Here is a 20,550-nt window from a genome sequence, read left to right on the forward strand (position 1 = left end):
TGTCATAAAATATGATCTGATCTTTATCTAAGTCAAGACTATTAACAAATATAATGTGCCTAAAGTAATAACACAAAACAAATTCGGATCTTTTATGTCTTTATTGAGAACAACCATAAACACCTCATAGTGCGATTGGATCATAAATCATAACCTCAAAAAGCTAATTGGAGTCAGGCAAGTTTAGAAGATTAGTTTGAGGGTGTGGACTAGAGCTTGCTAGAGTTTGCTCCATACAAGGAGAATACGCTTATGTGAGCCATGTCTCACCAAAAGGAGCTTTTAGTCTTTACGATCAAGAATTGATGATTTACATGAAGCTAGAAAGGGTTACAAAGTGATTTTAACGACTTTAGAAATTCACCAGTCTACAGTTGGCAAACAATCTACAAATGGAGACACTTTGGGACTGTGGCTACTCTACCAAGAAGTGGGTGGCCAGTCAAGATGATCCCAAGAGCACAACAAACACTCATCAATGTGGTAAAGAAACAACCCGAGTAACAGCCAAAGATCATAAGACACCATTGGAACTGGTTAACATCTGTGTTCATGAGTCTACAGTAGGTAAAACATTGAACTAGCAGGAGGTCTATGATTGGACACCATGAAGGAAGCTGCTGCTTATTAAAAAGAACATTGCTGCACGCCTGAAGTTTGCCAGAGAGCACACTGACACTCCACAACAGTGTTGGCAAAATGTTTTGTGGACTGATGAAACAAAATTGAACTATTTGAAAGAACACACAACACTACGTCTGGTGTAAAAAGGATACTGCATATTATCGTGAAAACATGATCCCAATCATAAAGTATGGTGGAGGAAAGATTATGATTTGGGCCTGCTTTGCTGCATCAGAGCCTGGCCAGCTTGCAGTGATTGAGGGAAGATGAATTCCCAGAATAATGTGAGAATGTCTGTACGTCAGCTGATACTCTGTAGAAGTTGGGTGATGCTACAGGACAATGAAACCAAAGCACACAACAGAATGACTTCAGAATAACAAAATCCACCTTTTGGAATGTCCAAGTCAGAGCTCAGACGTCAACCCAATAGAGATGCTATGGACTGACTTGAAGAGAACCACACACGAGACGTCCAAAGAATATGACAGAGCTAAATCAGTTCTCCAGAAGTATGGGCTTAAATAGAACCTGAATGATGTGCAGGTCTGATCCACAGCTACAGGAAGTGCTTGGTTGAGTTTATTGCTGCCAAGAGGGGGGTAAACCAGTTCCAATTCCAAGGTTCACATACTTTTTCCATTAGCACTGTGAGGTTTTTATGGTTGTTCTCAATACAGACATGAAAGATCAGATTTGTTTGTGTATTATTATTTTAGGCACATTATATTTCTTAATACTCTTGACTTAGATAAATATTCACATACTTTTTCTAGCCACTCTATATGTGTCCTGAATCATGCCCACAATAAAAATTGAGGTAAACCAATGATGGTGTAGCTACTATTCAGGTGCTAGGGTAACTTCAAAGCATGTGAAAATGAGAAGCTGGGGATCATGTTGTGATTTCCATAAGGCATGTATCCACAGAGCTGAGAGGTTACAGAATCTATGGATAATTGTCTGTGGGTTTGTTGCTTCCGTTGTCCACTTATATACTACACATAGTTATTTGATTTGTTGTTGGTACAAAAATACTGATTAGTGCAGCTTTAATATCTCTATTGTGATTCGCTCAGCTTGTGGAAGTAAGTTACTGGAGTGATTTTATTTGTCTTACTCTGCTTTAAAGTTTCAGTCTATGCCATTAAACTGTGGTAAATTGTGACTGTAAAAATAAAATTTAAGAAATGTCATGATCATTAGTAAGAAAATAAGCATTCTTTTGTTGTTTGGTTTGCAGATATGCAGCCTTCTATGGCCCTGATACGTGCCTGCCTCCTGTCAGGAACATCCTCTGAACAAATGAATAAACCTGAGAGGTCACTTGGGTTAGCTGAAGCATCACTGCTCTCGTCGTCCATCCTACTTTGTCCTATCCTCATTATTTCCTGTGATCCTGCAGTGTCCCAAAAATCCACATCTTTCCCCAGACTCCTTGGCCTGTTAACTGGGATGCATACAATAAGAGTTTGTACATAGTATTCCCTCTCTACAGAGTTGGCAGTGGGCTAGTAGAGATGGTTGTAGGCACTACAAGGAAGCCTTCCCGTCTGGAGGTAAACTTTGTGACCCTGGTCATGTTCTGTAATACTGTTAACTTTCTATAAAAGGGGCTGAAGCCAAAGCCTCTGGGGAAGTCCTGTTCTTATATTTTCATCTCTCACTGTCAGAAGCCACCAATCAATCAGTAAAGAGAAGAGTAATGGGACAGATAAAGTGCAAAATGGCCCCCCCCTCCCCTTCCCCAAACCTCAGTGTGTGTGCCACTGCCCGTCTTTGGCTGTGCTGCTACCCCTGTACTGTGATGTCACTCCCTACTTGTCTGTCTCAGTATGCTGTGCTCAGGGCCAGGTCCAATAGGGCTCAGTTCTTTTTGAAAAAGGAGAAAAGTCTCTTGTCCCGGTCGGAGACGCGATGAGCTCGTCTGGAGGACTGACCACTGTGGGCCCTCGACCCTGACAGCGAGGAAGGGGCCACGAGCCACTCGTCCTGGTGCTTGTCCATCAGCTGCTGGTCAATCACTCTGTGCATATCATCCTAAAGCCAAGGACAGAGAAGTGCATGAGCCCAAGGCAGGAGAGCAATGTCACATGACACAAGTGTGACAGGAAGTTTTGAGCAGATTCTACTTGGATTTAATCATTTACCTGTTAAGCAGTGATTACAGAGACACCACTCTCACCTTTCACCCACCAGCAATTGCCTGCTTTTGCTAATCCAGCCTTAAGTCAGGTAAAAAATTATATACTGTTCATAAGAAGAGAGGCCAGTGGGTGACACTAGCTTGTGTTGTGAAGTTAGTGAAACATCAACTTTTTCCGCTCACATTAGTGTATTAGTGTAGAATTATTCACTAACTCACGACGAAATACACACTAGAAAAAACCCTTTTACAATAACTTACACCAAATACTCGAACTTTCTACTGAAACACTTTGATTTAGTCAGTCGAATGGTTCTTGGTAGATAAAACCACCAGGGGGCTCTGACAACCTGCTGAAACAAGCTGTGGTGACACATCTGGATACATGTTTCGAACTCTCCTATACATTACTGATCTTATTTGATTCTCAAGTACAGTCTGTGTATCTAAGCCCATTTTTACCAGTGGACAAAGGTGTTTCTGGTGTCTCTGTTGTCACAGCTCACCAGTTGACCAATCTCCTAAAAACATTCCTTTATTAAGCACAGGTGTATGAGACAGGTGACAAGACAGAGGCAGGTGGAGAAAGCAGCTGGTGGACTGGGATGGCTCTCTGTGATGGGTAATGGCTGGGATGAACATTTTTCCTGAATCATTTGACTGTGGCATGGAATGGCTCAGCATGACGTACAGTAGTTGGTTTAGTGCGGGGTGAAATGTCTGGATGGGGCGCAGCTCGGGCTCACCTCTAAGGCAGGAAGGGGGGGGAGGTACCACAAGGGAGAAAGGGTGGTACAGAAGCTGAGAAAGGCCACTAGATCAGAAACCACAAGAGCCAAACAGTAAAGAGCCCTGAGGAGGCAAACTGTAGGCAGGGAGAAGAGAGAGGAAAGAGCTGCTAGTTAGGGACGAGGGAGGGGAAGGAGGGAAAACATACAATGTCCTCAGGTTACATATATAATATGTTTCCTCGCTGACACCCATCACAGACAAGTAACTGACATGTGCCATCAGAAGTTAACTGAGTTATTTAGTGTATGTATAGATTATGTTAAAAAGAAGGGAGGGAGGGAAAAGTTAGTGTCATAAAGTCTACTTAACTTTCATCTACCGCATCAACAAGATTCATCCACAAACTGCATTTGCACAACTGTTTTTCTTTATGCAACAAACTTTAAATACACCGTATCAAAATCCTACCAAAGAACTTCTTCTAGTATATATCTCTTGTGGCCTTCGACCTACCTGCCAGGCCTCCAGCTGCTGTGAGAGGTTGAGCTTCTGCTGGATGGCGTCTAGGAGCTGGCTATTCAGAGACATGATGTCTATTTTACACTTGGCCAGCTCCATCTCCACCGCTTTCTTCCTGCAAGACACAAACAGGGACAGTCGTGACGTCTTGCTGGCATCAAGGTCGTATAGAAAACACTGCTTCACCTGCTTTGCATTGTTATAAACACACAGCAGTTTGACACTTTCAGAAAATAGGCTTATTGTTTTCTACTGAGAGCTTTGCAGATGGTTAGCTCAGATAAACATAAAGATTAAAAACAGGGGTAGACTGCATGAAAATGTTAGGTTTAGAAGGAAAAATAGAAATAGTTAAGGCCTGGGAACACAGAGACATTGTTACAGTAACGTCTGACCGGGAAAGCTCCGCACACAGACACATAATCAGTTTGAACAAGACAGCTGTAGTATCTAAATCACGTTATGTTCAGGTAAAACTCGGTTTATTTTGTGTGTGTCTTACCACATCACACTTCTTAAAGGATGTCAGGAAATTCCCCGATATCAACATTTACCTAGTGTTAATAATAGTGTTATTATTACAAAAAAAAGACCCAAGTTGTACTAAACCACAACTGTCTTTTATTCATTTTACCGTTTTGTGTAATTGTGAAAGTGATGTAATATCTAATATCAGTGATTGTCCAGTATTGATCATATGATGAGATCCTACTTGGCTATGGCGTCGTCTCTGTCTCTGATAGCGCTCTGGAGCTGCTCGCTGGGTTCTCGGACTTCAGCCATCGCCCTCATCCGCTCGTTCTCCTCTCGGAGCGAACACATCTCTACAGAGAGCAGCGCCATCTGCAGGTCACATGGTCACATAAAATAGATCTATGAGACAGTCCTAATGAATTAAAGATGGCCTCCAGGCATGTTCACGTGTATAAAATTCACACTGGCGAGGACTCTATCTGTAGCACTGGGTCATCTAAATGTTATTCTTAGACATGAGCATTAGCCTTAGTGCCTGTCATTCTGCCAGGAAAGATCGGAAGTGATATCTAATTAATGAGAGCTGTCTGACACTTTTCTGTTCACAAGACTAGCAGCACAGTGTTGGTGTGAAGACTTATGCTCGAGTGTTACCTCACCTCTCTGTCATTTTTTAAATTTATACCTATTAAAGTATATCACAATAGAAGGGAAAAGTAAAAAAACGCAGCATGATGTCTAAGTCTTCTGCTAAATTTATGTCAGCATTGTCCTTGATTACATCAAAACTGAGATGTCGCAGCATTTAGTCATTTGCTGAGAGCCTTCTGTTTCTGTTATTGTCTAGAGAAGGTCTTTTTATTGTTGCTGATGGAAAATGACAAATTAAAACCAATTCTATTACTCATAAATACTAAGTCAATCCACTGCTTTTATACTAGTTTGTAGCTATTACTTATTCTGTCAACAAAAAACACTGTCTTAACTTCCTTAGGGAATATCAAAACCGAAACGTCTCTAAGGGATAAACATAGATTCTTCCAAAACATGATAATCTGTTCACATGAACAGAAAATGTGGGAATGATTAGCATTTATGTGCCCACACAACCTCCAACACTGCTGATGAGTACAGAGCTGCTTGTTTTTAATGAGAGATGTGAGGAATGAGACATTTTTTAAACCAAATTCTCTCCATTGTTTGGAGTTATTTAGAAGTTGTACACAGAATGTCAGTCCTCCGCATTTAGCTTTAATTCTCATTTTACTTGGAGAAGTATTATCCTTTGAACAGTACATTAATCAATGAGGAGCACTCACCAAGTATTGTTTTTTCTTTTTTACATTCACTATCATTAAATTAAATTCACTATGTTGAATGAAGGGCAGTTATTTGCTATGTTCAGAGCACTAACAAAACTGCTAAAATAGCGTAGGTAGGAAATAACATTGACAGTAGAAAGCCTGTTGCATTATGTTCTTGCATCTTTCCATTCCTTTGGTGTCAAAACCTTACATCCATAGTCGAAACATATTTTGTGTCTCATAGATATGTGCAAGGTACCTTTTCACATCAGTATGTAACTCATCAGCACATTAATTTTTTTTTCCTGCTTGTTGTTGTTGAAAAATTGAATTGAATTAAATTATACTCTATTATACTACTTGTCTTTTGATGCAAAATATTATGAACAACTTACTAATGACTCAATTTTGTTATTATACGTCTGTATGACACAATATCATATTGGTATTATCATCAAACAGTGAAGAAAGAGAAAATGTACTAACTGAGAAGTAAGAAATATTGGGGGCCTAAAAAAGCCTAAACTGTATTCGAAGCCCAGGTTTTTGCTTTTAATACAACATACTACTCTCTCTTCCTCATATAGCTGGTTAACCACCAGTCCATCTATAACCATGATAATTATATTGTTTGAAATTAGGAAAATATATCATCATTTGCAGTGTCAAGTGATTTAAACAAATTTATAAAGATACCAAATTGTATACTGTTTTTTGTCAACAAGTTATAAGATTTCCATATTAGTGGAACATCCTTTTAGAAATTTATTTTAATAAAATTGAATCTTTTTAAAATCCAAATCTGTTTAAAGTTAAACTGACCCTCAAACGTTTTCAACAACAACGCTTCCAGCTGCTAGTCTGTTACTGATGAAACCTGCTTGCACCTGCGACTCAGGTGGGCCTGCAGCGTTAACATCATGGCGGCCATTAACCTAAGATATGGTCGTGGGTGGTTGTCTCTTATGTCTCTCTTTTTTTTATTGCTTGCCTCTCCATGCTTTGTTTTTTACATCTCTGGTCTCAGGCACTGCCAGCCAACACCATCATGGCGTAACCAGCTGTCTCTCTATTTACCGTCTCATGCTTCATTGACATGTCCATTAGTATTATACATCAGTGAGTGGTCACACAAGTCAGTACCTTATTGTGCAGCCTCAGCAGCTCCTCTTCATTGCTGCATGTTTTCTCCTGCTCTGCTTCGTACAGATCTCTGACCTCCCTCAGCTCTTCTCCCATCTTCCTCACCTGCTCCTCCAGAGCCTCCTCATCGCTGCGCCGCGAGCCCTTCGGTACACAATACAAACCACTACATGACACAAGTCTAGGTCAGAACTGCATCTACATGCTAAGACACACAACTGTGTACACATTATAACCAAAGACTTTAAAACTGAACTAAATGAGTGCATGCTTACTAGTACTGTTGTTTTTTGATTTATTCTATAATATTAGAAAATGAATAAAGTCAGGCATTACCCCACTTTGTTTTCAATATTATATGCTGGTGATTGTAACAGCATGGTGCTCATTACCGTGGACTCGTTGCCATCTAGCAGATTCTGTGTTAACCTCCGTAGCTCCAATAGGCTGGTGTGGAGACTGCCAGTAGGCACATCCTTGGCTGAAGACGTCTCAGAGGACTCGTCCATGGAAGAGTCAGTGGACAGCGCTGAGTCTGTGACATCATTTCCCCGGAGATGGGAGCAGAGTGAGCGGACCTCGCAGTAGGCCTCCCATAACTGGAGACGCAGCTAAACTCACAAGTTGGGGGGAGAATGCTTAGACATTAGTGATTCTCACAGCAGGTTCACTAACGTACAGTAATAACTCTAACTACCTGCTCCCTCTCCTGCTCCTGCTCCTCCTGTTCCATGCTCTGCTCTATCTCACACAGGAGGCTGGATGGGTGTGGGGTGAGGCTTTGGAGGCTGTGCTCCTCTGTCAGCTCCTCCAGTCGAGATGTCAGCTGCCTGTGGGACATCTGAACCTCCTGGAGCTCTATCTGGCTCTGTCGCAACTGGAGGTAACAAAGGAGGCAAGTGTAAAGAAAGAATTCCCCCAGAGGTCTGACAGGAGTGTTGACTATTTCAAGGACATACTGTAGTGGGTAAACAATAAAAGGGTTTGTGGCAGGTAACATACTCACAGTATCTACAGAAGTTGCAGCTACACTCAAAGCTCTAACAGTCCCTCTTTCATGTCTGTGTACCTGTAGGTCCTTTTCATGACACTGCTTCTCCAACACCAGTGTCCTTTCTCTGAGGTCGTCCACTGTATTCTGCAGCAGCTCGTTCTCCTCCAGCATGGCGTGCACCCGGCGCTCCAGCTCCATCTTCCTCTCCGACAGCATCTTAATCTAATATGCCAAACACCACAGACCAGTTACTATTCCACGGAAAACCAAGTATCAAGTGGCGAACCTAAGGATTGTTCAGACTTCCTGGTCGATGGCGGACAGATGGGCAGCTACAGACCTTCTTAAAGGCTAGATTTTGTTGTTTTTCTGACTCTGGGGCACGCTGGGCTCTTACACAAGATTAAAAAGCACTCCCACTGCTCTAAAGAATGTTTGTTGCCTAGCACGGGTGTAGGCGTTAGTTGCCACCCTAGTCTTCAGGAATGTCTTGGTAATACGTTAGTGTCTCCACTAAGATTGATATCAGTTTACCATGCCTATTGTATGTAACAGCCTTCAACTGAAGGCTAGCACTGGAACAACACATTACAGTATTTTCCTCGTAAATTGATTTTTCGTTTGCCTGAGCTGCTTTCCCCACTAAACAAAAATCTGTTCTTGTTCATTTTCATCCCTCCTGCTTTTGACCTACATCTGGTAACCTACTTCACCATGCAGGAGCTTACATGCGGATCTGTTGTTGTTTTAGTACCATACAAGCATTTACATTGCCAGGTTCTGGGTATTTTGGGGCTGCTATAGTCTCTATCTTTACGCAAATAGGCCAAAAAGCCATTAGTCATCAGGATGTGTCATATAAAAGCAAAGCATTAGAAAAGTGGGAGCACCCAGACATTGCAGTATCTGAGCTAAATATAGAGTGGTAGCTTTTTCTCCCAATTATAGCACAGGCTCTGCAGCCTGGGTGTTTTCTTGCTGGCTTTGAAGAAAAGCTACGAGGAAATCTCAAGTGTTTTGAGCTCTGAAGGAACCTTTATTCATGACACGTGTGGCTGATATTTTACATGAACATGACCGACACCACACCACATCTCATGCTCTGGTTACCAAGCATGCTCAATCTCAGGAAACAGGGATTGCCATATGGATGTGGAAATGTCACATGACAACATAGGTTCTGAGGTTATTTAGCATTACCAGACGTTAAAATGTTAAGGTAGTAAGGTTATATGAGGCCAATAGAGGTCAGTAGAGACTCTATTCATCAAGCAACTCTACAATCTCCCAGATGAAATAATAAAGTTTTCATCAACACATTGAATTGGACAGAGTGGAAAAGAAGTTCTGTTTCAAAGGAAGATAATGGTGCAATCCTTGTTTATATTATTTTACAAGAGGTTTCATGCAGCATGCAGTCTGGCCAATAGGCACTGTTCAGTAAGCACTCACTTCTAGCCCTTGCTGCTCCAACCAAGAAGGAAGGAAGGTGAGGGAAAGAGTTACGGGTGAGGAGAGAGATAAAAATAAGGTTTTCAGATGGAGGTTAAAAGATAAAGTTTTAGAGAAACTGCTGTGACAGAATAAAAAGCTCCAGTAGGATGACAGGATGAAAGATGAAGGCTGCTTTCTTTGTCTCTCTGGAAAGTGGGATTTTTCATTTATTAGAACCATTATTATTACCAAACTCCCAATTTTGAAGGCAGACTTCAACTTTTAAAAAACAGCAGCAATTATAGTCACAAGTGGCCTCTGCAGGATTACATGATCAGGATTTTCTTTCATTTGACACGAGTCTCTACTGAATCAGCTACTTCAAAGTTACAATGATCAGGTCACCTGACTGAGAGCAAGCAGGATAAATCCAACCACAACAAACATGTCTTCTGTGTGTTTACTTCTTATTCTTACTTTTTTGATAAAGAACTTTTGGTGGATGATTGCTACATGGAAATAAGTGAAGTGTATAAAAAGTACAATATGATCAACTGCTGCTTGTATAACGTGATACATAATGGGAAAATGCGGATAGTGGCTCACCTCAGCCTGTAGAGCCTCTAGTCGTGTCATGTGCTGGCTTGTGGACATACTCTTCTCCCTGAAGTCGTCCCGTAATGAATGGACCTGAGTGGACAGCTGCCTCTCCACCTCTGCAGCCTGGACAGAAACACTTGAGTCAACATTTGCCATAAACGTGGCTGCTCTTACTATATGAGCGTATTAGCATTACACTTCTGTAACACCATTATAGTAAACAAAAAGGGTAAGAACAGTATCAAAATCAAATGTTTTTTACTTCCTAAACCCTAAACCTGGCACCTGTATTCCCCACAGTGGAACATAGCTGCTCAAAGCTTAGTTTTATTCAGGTGTGTTATGCTGGTAGTGGTTAGTGTAGTTTGGAGACTCAAACACAGATAAAGAATGGACTAAAGAGGTCTGATAACCTCACTTCTTTCTGGATTTAGTTTTTTTTATTTGCAAATTTCGTCTCCATGACTTTTCATTTTTCATCCCCAACCAACACAGACTCAAGAGACATCACTCGAGGAAATTTATCAGATTTCAACCCATTTCAACCCGGACTTCCATGTGTTGGGCTGGTGGAGTTCTCTTTTAATTACTGTTCATGGTTGTGCTGACTCAACAACCCACTGTTAAACAGTAAAGTTAAATTAGAAAGGGGCAGCAGCTCTTTCAGTCTGTGTTCCCTTAGTAAGATCCTGAGGTGACTCATAGTGGCAACGCACACAAACATGTAGTCATGCATAAAGACACAAATGTTCACTATGTATTCAGTGTTACTGATGTAGCATTACTTGTAAACCAGCCCTCCCCCACTCTCCTCTTGTAAATCACTGTTCCTCTGAAAGCACAATTTTACCCAAATGTCATGGCCCTTTTTTGAAAAGCCTTAAAACGTCCACTGCTCAGTATTTGTGCAATCACAGTGCAGCTTGAGCCTCAGTGCATCAGTTGAGCTTATTGGACAGGTGGGATCAGGCCAAGCAGAGTCTGGCTGTACTTCATTAGCATAGAGCTGCACTCAGGAAGCTATCCTTCAAAATATAATCACTGTCATGGCAACAGCATCGTCCTAAAAACCCCTCTGTTTAAAGCTCACAGAGGAACATAAAAAAAAGGATGTGTTAAGTTCTTATTTTTTCTGGCTCATCTTTTAGTGCCAAAGGGAAATCAAGATGATTTCTTGTATTGGTATAAATAACATCCTCTAGGTGGCTCTGCACACTGCTGCATCTTCTCAAGAAGGTCACAGACTTGAGATTTGAGGAGGCTCAACAGTAGATATATCAGTTCACTTCATCACTTTTTTGAGCCTTCATTTCCATGCTCAGGTAACAGGTCTGACCTAGTCTAGTGTTCATTCTAATGGAGGAAATGACATATTTCTATGTTCTACTATGTGTTGGGAACCTGTTTGTTTTTACCAAAGGACTATGGTAAAAGGTGCCGACAAGGAATGTCAAAAAAGCTTATGCATGCCAATATATTATCGTGAAATATAATGCTTTAATACATGCATACAATCAATTACTTTTAATAAATCAATTAAACCTCCTTGTGGAACAATATTGCAAAAGTAGTGACATTACATAACATATGTCAATAACATAATACAGTTGTTTCTAAATAAAACTATGATAACAGTGCTAGTTAAAGCTTATAGCTAGAGATGGCTCAGATGAACCATCTCTTAGTTGTGCTGCTATAGATTAGTCTGCTGGGGGACCTCTACTGATACACTGAGCTCCTCTCCTCTCCTCTCCTCTCCTCTCCTCTCCTCTCCTCTCCTATCCTCTCCTCTATCCATTAAAATATCACCATTGCATGTCATTAACTTTTCTCTTTCCCGTATTTGTGTTTCCTCCTCTCTGTCTCCCTCTCTCTGTACTTTTCTGCAGGTATCCTCCATTTAGGAGCTGTACATCTTCAGAGTGTAGTTACTGGTCCTACCAATCTGCCCGTGTTTTTCCTGCTCTTTTCCCTCTCCTCTTTCCACTCATCCTAACCGGTCGAGGCAGATGGCCGCACAACCTTTGTTTGCTCAAGTGGGGTTGTTGGGTTTTCTATATAATTTTGTATACATATATATAATATTTTGTAAGGTTCTTAAACATTACACTGTAAAGTGCCTCAAGATGACATTAAATTACTATACAAAGAATATTCTATAAAATAATTCTACAAATATTAATTATACCACTAGAGATAATATATAGCCTAAAACAGGATAGGTGCACTGTTTTTCAGGCATGTCTTAAAACAATAGCATTTAAGAATATGAAAAGAGTTTTTTTTAATAACAAAACTGCAACTACACAACAAGTCAAAGGGTTAAGTCGGCATTCACAGAACATAATTAGCATGGCCTTTAAGTGATAGCTTTTAATGCACTGTTAGTGGAAGTGATTGGGGACAAAATCCACAGTTCCTGTTTTGTGCAGATAAGTTTTACAGAGTTTATCTGAACCTAATATTTGACTTAATCAAGTAGCAGGTGTCTTCCAAAATGTCCATCTTTTTAGTCCAAACTCCTCACAATTAAGGTATTAAGGTAAGAACTAAGAAATGAGATGAACACAGATATAAATGGTATGACTAAAGTAACTGTTGATGGATATAGTGACAATCTCAGTTTAAATCACTGAATTTTTACAATTGCAATTACAATGTGCCTCAGGCCTTAAGTCATCTTGTTCTTTTACTATGAGCTAATGGCTCTCTGAGCCAGTAGGTAGTCAGCTTTAGTAACCAGATGTGGGTTTTTGTGTGACAGCTGCATGATCCTGTCTTCCTTGTGTGGGAAAACAGATGTGCGGTCAGTGGAGCCCAGAGTTGTGGCAGGACACAATGGTAACATGACATCTGACACACTGACCCAACGAGCTGACAGAATGAGATCATGTCAGAAAAACCAAAACAAAAAAACAGACCTAATCACCTAATCTGCACATAGATGCCGCAGCTATGCCAGATCAAGGATTATCAGCACAACAGGACAAACAGGGGCAAATCACAGTGCTGCGACAGAATCCAGGGCAGCAAAGTAGGGCTCAGCAGAGAGACACGTTCCTTTACAACATCTTTACTCTTGCATTTAACTGTGCAAATACTCTTCATTACAAGGCAAATTCCACAGTCTGGCACAGTCAGGCAGTCTGTGGCTGTGGAACATGAGCTAGCAGATGTGACAGCAGGTGAGTCACGGGTCTTTGGTGGTGCAACCTAGCATCAAACTATCTGCATCCTTGTGCCATGCTGTAGAGCACATTCCCATGGTAACAACACATGGAGTTTCAACTTGCATGTCACTCTGGTTGTCATAGCAACCAGGGAGAAGTAGGATTGGTGGAGCTGTGACTTGTGGACTCAGTGCTTCTGGTATTTTCCTTGTTTGCTTTCACAGAGTGCTGCCTTGTCTAGACTTATGGAGGATGGGCAACCCCACGTTCAAATGGTTACATAACAGATCCTCAGAGTGACAATACCTGTACGTGCCAATCAAAGAGCTGATCCTGAGAGAAACTGCTACCTTAGGCTGGTGAGACGCAGAAAGTATGTACTCCAGTGACAGGGTGTGAACCACGCTAGTGGGCTAGACTGATGCCCACAACACTGACTGAAAGTTGTACAAGGAGCAGTGAAAGTGAGTGCTGTGGCTACACAGTTTTCCACATCACTGTTAGGTCAGGCACAACATAAAATCCCACACTGACAAGAAATTGTTGAGAATGACTATTTCAAAAAGTGGAACTTAAATAAACAGCTTTGATGAGTCAGTTTTTAATTTGATAAAATTCTAAAGGCTGCGGGACGCAGAATTGACCATGGCCATAAAGTATGCACACACGTATGCTGAAGTCACTGCATCCCCATCCTTCTCTCGGCGTGTGTGGTAATGTCATTAGAGAAAGGTCCCTTTCCTGTTGGTTCACGCTGATCAGATTAGGCCTGAGGAGATTTGCTGTCCTCACATCCAGGACCCATGTAGACCAGCACAGACCTCCTAGACCAGGGGTGGCCAACCCTGGTCCTCAAGAGCCTCAGCCCTGCTTGTTTTCCAACTATCTCTGCATTTCCTGCTTCTGATTGGCTGAACACACCTGATCCATGTAATCAGCAGAGGGTAGGGCAGAAATAGTTGGAAAACAAGCAGGGCTGAGGCTCTTGAGGACCAGGGTTGGCCACCCCTGTCCTGGGGACCTAGGTATGCATATGTATGTATATATATATATATATATATATATGTATATATATATATATATATATATATATATATATATATATATACACACACACACACACACACACACACACACACACACACATATATATATATATATATATGTGTGTGTGTGTGTGTGTGTGTATATATGTATATATGTGTGTGTGTATATATATATATATATATATATATTGTCAGACACACACACATACACTGTGGAATAACCACATAAGACATGAGGTATGTGTGTCAGTCTATCATAAAGTGACGACAGAGCCAGCACCATAGTTTTCTAAGATACCTGCTGTTATTAATTAAGTAGAGTATGGATTGGAGCTGTTTTGGTTCTTAACTGAATGCATAAAGCAAAGGTATTAGCACAGATTATACCCTTAATCCCCGCAGCGCAGCATCTTGCCGCATGCATTACATCACTTCCTATAGAGCGCCCTGCCCTCTCAAGGTCATCGCTCTGCAGCCAATTGTATGCTCTTAGGTCATATCTGACTCCTGAGTTGTTAGCAAGGTGACGCATCATATATCCAAATTTAATCTTTGGCTAAAAGGTTTGTCTTGTTATTATGTATTTATGAGAAATAAAAAATAAATAAATGAATGTAGAAATTTACATGAGTAAACAATTACATCAATGCTACATTAAGAAGAAGAAAAAAGTCACTAATTAATGAATAAAGTCATATTTAATAGATGTAATATATATATTTTATTTTTCTGAAATGAATACACTAATCAGTATTAAGCGCATCAGAAGAAATTCATCAATGTCTTTAATCTATTTGAACCTTTATATTTTTTCCTGCTTTTATTCTGTGTTTCTACACTCAAAATATTTAAATGTATAGAACTTTTTATTTTATTACTATTATTTGATTACATGTCCAAGTCCACAGTCGTTACCAATATGTAGTTGTTTGTCTGTGGATTTAAATACTTCTCTATTAATTCCTGAAAGGTTTATATGTGTATTATGTTTTTATTACCATGTACCTGCACTTATTTGTTGACTAATAAGTCAGTTTTGTTGTCTATCACTGACCCGAACACAGTGCTGTACTTTGACCAGTGTAGTAATGATAACCACAAACTGGTTAAAAATTCTATTTGTTTGTCTGCTTGTGTGTTATTGCTGATCCAGGGACTGTGGAGGTGGTTGTTCTGTCATTTATGAAGCTCGTCCTCACTACATGTGTCTATTGCCCAGTCACATAGACTGATTTAGTTCATTATAAATGGTTTCCTTTAAAGAGTTAACTGGGGAGAGCAGATGAAAACAGCAGGCCTCCAGTGGCCTCACTACTGCAGGGTTTCCTTAGGCTAGTTTTATATTCCCTCCATTCACTCAAAGCTGCTAACAGTTAGCATTACTTAGTCACAGCCCATTGCTTAGTAATGAGCCCAGACAGAGGGAACGAAATGAAAGCAAGAAAGACAGAGAGAGAGAGAACACTGTGACGGACCTCATTTATTCTATTACACAGCAGGTCCCCCTATCTGCCCAACACACTGAATCCTGAGATCTGGATCGATACAGTCAATTAGGTCTATGAATTTCACTGAGTCACAAAGATTTGCTCTCCCCCCAAAACACAACACAGACCTCTTTCAGGAAATAGCTTGATAGATTCCCACACCCAGGTTTCAATTAAGCTAAATGCAGTTTAATTATGTTAAGTGCCTGCTTTTGCAGCAATCCATAGCGACTGACCAGTCCAGCACAGTCGGCGGTTGCAATGTGACGTTGGTGACATCAAGACAAGGAGCAGGAGTCACGATGTAGTCTGATGAAGGCAAGGTGGTGAGCTGCTGGTTAAAATCTGCCACACACAGCCCTCTCCTCCCTGAACAGCGCGTGCCTGGCAGCAGATCTAATCTTCTCCCAGGAGGAGAAACAACACACACAAGCGTGTGTGTCACCACACACAGCACTGCAGACAGGGTTATCAAAGCACCTGTACAGGCTTGTCAGCCTTTGTACACACAGCTCTGGGGCATCATGAAATGCAGCCGGGGCACCAAGTGGAGCCGACCAGGCAGCTTGTGTGACTGTGATGCCTCTGTTTATAGCCCTTAAGTTGTTATAATGGTCTTACAGTTGGTTATGTAGATCACTGTGAATGGCTTGGCAGCATGACGTAGTCCTGCCCTTGATGGAGAGCAGGGTCAGCCCCGAGACTGAGAATGATACAGAATTGTTAAGTGTGATACTTTTTATCATACAGAGTTCAGTGAGAGACATTCTCACTCATTGTACATAGTTGCAGGGACAAGCCATTATTTTTGTTTTGGGATTGAAACATGAGAAAATTAACAATAGCACTGTTACACTCAGTACAACAATGGTATTAAGTATGAATACTGTGCATGGATAAAGTGTCCATCTTGTGGTGTAGCTTGAGCAGGCTGAGATGCTGTATTGAGCTCCTTAGCAGGGATTAGTCAGCTGTAGCTACACACACAAGCACTCTCAGCTCAATCAATCTGCATCTACTGCCAATCTCCATTTACTCTTATGTAGGTCCAGTACTTCACATCACACTTTGTACAAAATTGTGTTGTTTGTTTTTAAACTGATATATCTGACATTTTTCTCATTAACCCAAAACTGATTCTGTCAAGTACTGTTGACAAGGTGATGACCAAGAATGCTGCTCATCACCTGCTAATGTGGTTCATACAGTAAAGCATGGTGGTGGCACTACATTATTCTGTAGGGTGCATCTAAGGGCACAGACAGGGAGACTGGAAGCAATGGAGGGAAGGATGAATGCAACCAAATACAGAAAAAGGTTTGAAGAAAACCTGCTCTAGAGTGCACACTAAGCATAAAGGAAAGACAGCACGGGAGTGACTTCTGTAAGCAGCCCCAGTCAAAGACCAGACAGAACATCTGTGCAGAGACCTGAAGGTGGCAATCCATAGACGCCTCCCATTGCATCTGATGATGCTTGCGAGGATCTGTCTGGAAGAATGAGACACACAGCCCAAAGACTGTCTTGCCAAGAAGACTCAAGGTTGTAATTGTTGATAAAGAACCTTCTACACAGTGCCTATTTAAACGAGTGAGTTCAGTTTTTGATAGATGTGCATACTCTAAAAATATGTTTTCTTCTTGTCATTGTGGGTTTTGGGTGCAGCTCGAAAACAATTTAATCTATTTAATCTCACCTCTTCTGCTCTGCCAGTCATAACTGCTGCACTCAGATTACCTGTCAATATGCAGAGTGCTATTGCATAAGCGTGCAGGCCAATCATTCTAAATTATTCAACGTAAGACCCGGAAGCTGCTCTTTTATGTAGATATTGAAAAAAAATAGATTGAATGGAGGAAGATCCTCCACCCCTGCCCCTCAGCCAAGTGAGGGGTGGTTAATCCTCAATTGAGTGAGCACCTTATGTCATGCCAGCCAGGCATGCTTGAACTTGACTGAGTGGCCCTGAGGCCAGGTCAGGAAGGAACACAAGCTGTATGCGCACACACACATGTACACACACACACACACACTAGTATTTCCACGAAAAATGTGTCTTGGTAAGGTAAGATGAATGTTTAAAGCAGCATTAAGACCATGTGATAGTGTGACTCAAAGCCCAGACTGATTAAATCTTCCATGCTGACTGGTACAGCCTGCCTAAAGCAGTACATCTAAAGCGTACACACACACACACACACACACACACACACACACACACACACACAGGACACCGCTCCTCACCCTACTGAGTTGTTCCAGAAGTCTATGGTTCTGTTCGGAGAGCTCACTGATGGCCTTGGTCTTATCCCTGTCAGCCTCTCTCAGCTGGACCTGGTGGCGCTCCAGCTCGCCCTGCAGCTGCTGGACATCTGTCTCCAGTTCGGCCACACGGCCCTCCCATTCCCCCTCTCGACTTTCCAAACGCCGACGTAACTCGTGCTTCTCCTGCTCCAAGTGCTGCGTGTGAATAAGGGCGGAGAGGGTGACAAGGTTAAACCTTGATTTGCATGAATTTATACACAGTACTGTCTGAAGACAAAAAAGTTTAGGATGGTAACTTGATCCCTTGACTAAACTTTATTGTACAGTAGTAAAGGCACAATCAAGTTTTTCATGGGATAAAATTATAATTAGAGCTTGTTACCTACTAGGCAAAAGCAATATGTAGTGTTTTTTTAACTGAGCAAATCTGGCTCCTGCCCCTGGTTTCTGGAGGGACAGTTCAGATAACAGGACGCTTCTTTCTATTCTTTAGATGCTGATGAATGTTGGACAGATGCACTGCACCACCAGTGGGCTGCCAAAGCTTTGGGGTGGGGGTGGGGGGGTTGTTATCATTGGTTATCAAGTCCAAGGCTGAAGCCGTTGGCATCTGCGTGGCCACTATTTTCATCTCTGCTTAAATGCCCCAACAAAAGGAGGGATCAAAGAGAATCACAACAAGCTTCACAAAACGGCATCAAGCTCTGTTAGAACCGGATACCAGGAAGTGTAACAACATCAGTGATTGGGAGATTATTTCTCTGAGCTGCAACATGGGGATGAATATGGATCAAAGGCTTGAACAGATGTACAGTAGATACAGTAGGGCCTGAAAAGCCATGGGATTAGTCTTTGTGGTTTCTTTGGCCACGTGTTGGTCCTTGTGAAGGACACTGAAAACAACAACAACAAGCTCAGCAGTACAGTTCATGCTGTGTGAAATAACTAAGAGACTATTACAGCTTTTGTTTTCTTGGTTGTGGATCACTGCAGAAACAGTGTGTGATGAGTGTACCTCATCTTCAGATCAGAACAACCAGCAGGTTTCTATTCATTCTAGTAGAGTCCACAGCTTAAAGCTCCTCAGCTATGACTGCAGACTGTACTATTATAAAAAAGGAACCATGCTAGATGACTCTTAATTCCTCTGGCAGTGTAATACGAAGCTCCACAGGCTCTACAGGAGTTTGTTTACACTGCGAAGGCCCAAACTTGACTATGACACTTGAGGACGAATCAGAAAAGAGACTTCAAACTTCAGTAAAAGATCTTTCCTGTTGTTAGTTTACCTCTAATTTCTCGTTGAGATCTTTGTGCATTTTCTCATATTGCTTGGTCAAGTCTTGGTTTCTCTCCAGCAACGCTTTGCCGAGTTTAGCAGCTAAAACCAAGTCTTTTTCCTTTTGACGGAAGAGCGACAGTAAGTCTGCGTTGTGCCCCACCGCAGGCGTTTCTAGGTCCGACGGCTCCGCCTCGCCGTCCCGCTCCCCGGTAAGCATGGCCAGTTCCTCCTCCAAGGCCATGCCGAGGCCTCCGGAGCCGGCGTGCCGCAGCGGGTGAGCCTGAAAGCCGCCGGGCTCCTGAGCGGCGGTGCTGGTCGCGGGTTCCATGCAGTCGCTGTCCAGCTCCAGAGGTGCTGAAACCACGGCAGGCGTCTGCAGGTCTAGGCAGAAAGCGGACATAGCCGCCCGGCGCAGGAGAAGCCAACAGATGAGAGCCGACTGATTTCACTCCGGATGAACCCACCCTGCCCTGACTGGGTTGGGCTGACCGGACCGGCTCGTTATCGACAATTTATCCACCATCCTCGCACTTGAGAGCTGGATCCACTGCAGCTGTAAACTGCTGTCTCCCTAGTTTTCTCACGTCTTCTCTTCACCTGCCGGTCGCGACTCTGGCTCTGATTAAATCCCAGCAAACGCCGCCTCCTCTGCAGCTCAGCGTCTGTTTATTACTGGACACAGCAAATCTTTTATCCCGGTATGAACCGCCTTGATGAGCTACGCGCAGCCGTCGCTCGGTCAGGGTCCTTCCCTTCTCGGGGTCCTGGCTCCCCCATAATGATCGGCCTGTTACACCACAGCTATTTGCCAGCCAAATAGATGAGCGCGGTCCCGATAGCTTCTCAACCTCTTTCCCTTCTTGAATGCGCGTTCCCGCCACGGCAGTGACGTCAGCCGTGACCCGTTCCAAACGGCCCGCCCATTGGCTGAGAGCGATAGCGCCATAGTTTGGTGCTTTTCGCGCGCACGTCTGTGACACAGTCCACGAGCACGTGAAGAGGGGAAGTAGGAGCAGACAGCTGCCGAGGTGGTGTCGACAGAAATGGTACAGCAAGAAAAGACATGTGAGCTTTGGAAAGCCCCGTTCATCTAGTTATAATCTGCAAACCTGGAGACACTATACTATATAGACTAGAAGTATATTAACTAGAATATATCCCCCTGGTGGACCATGAACACACACACACACACACACACACATATATATATTTATATATATAATATGTTATATCGCAGTTATCGACTATTTTTTAATTCTACAAGTTATAACGTAGACTTAACTTCATAAGGTAATGCGGTATAATATTTCTAGAAACATTTCTCTGTGGG

General features: G+C 42.1%; 1 protein-coding gene across 1 annotated transcript; it reads right to left on the reverse strand.

The window, feature by feature from the left end:
• Positions 1–1,384: 1,384 nt before the first annotated feature.
• bicdl1 (BICD family like cargo adaptor 1) lies at positions 1,385–19,620 on the reverse strand. Its single transcript, XM_026343615.1, has 10 exons — positions 19,228–19,620; positions 17,918–18,133; positions 9,977–10,093; positions 8,012–8,158; positions 7,640–7,819; positions 7,335–7,553; positions 6,943–7,086; positions 4,734–4,864; positions 4,016–4,136; positions 1,385–2,664 (listed from the first exon to the last, which is right to left on the reverse strand). The coding sequence occupies exons 1-10, from the start codon at positions 19,618–19,620 to the stop codon at positions 2,491–2,493; spliced, it is 1,842 nt and encodes a 613-aa protein (XP_026199400.1). The 3' UTR covers positions 1,385–2,490.
• Between the last annotated feature and the right edge of the window lie 930 nt (positions 19,621–20,550).

Source organism: Anabas testudineus, chromosome 9 (genome assembly GCF_900324465.2).
Source record: "Anabas testudineus chromosome 9, fAnaTes1.2, whole genome shotgun sequence".
NCBI classification, from domain to species: domain Eukaryota; kingdom Metazoa; phylum Chordata; class Actinopteri; order Anabantiformes; family Anabantidae; genus Anabas; species Anabas testudineus.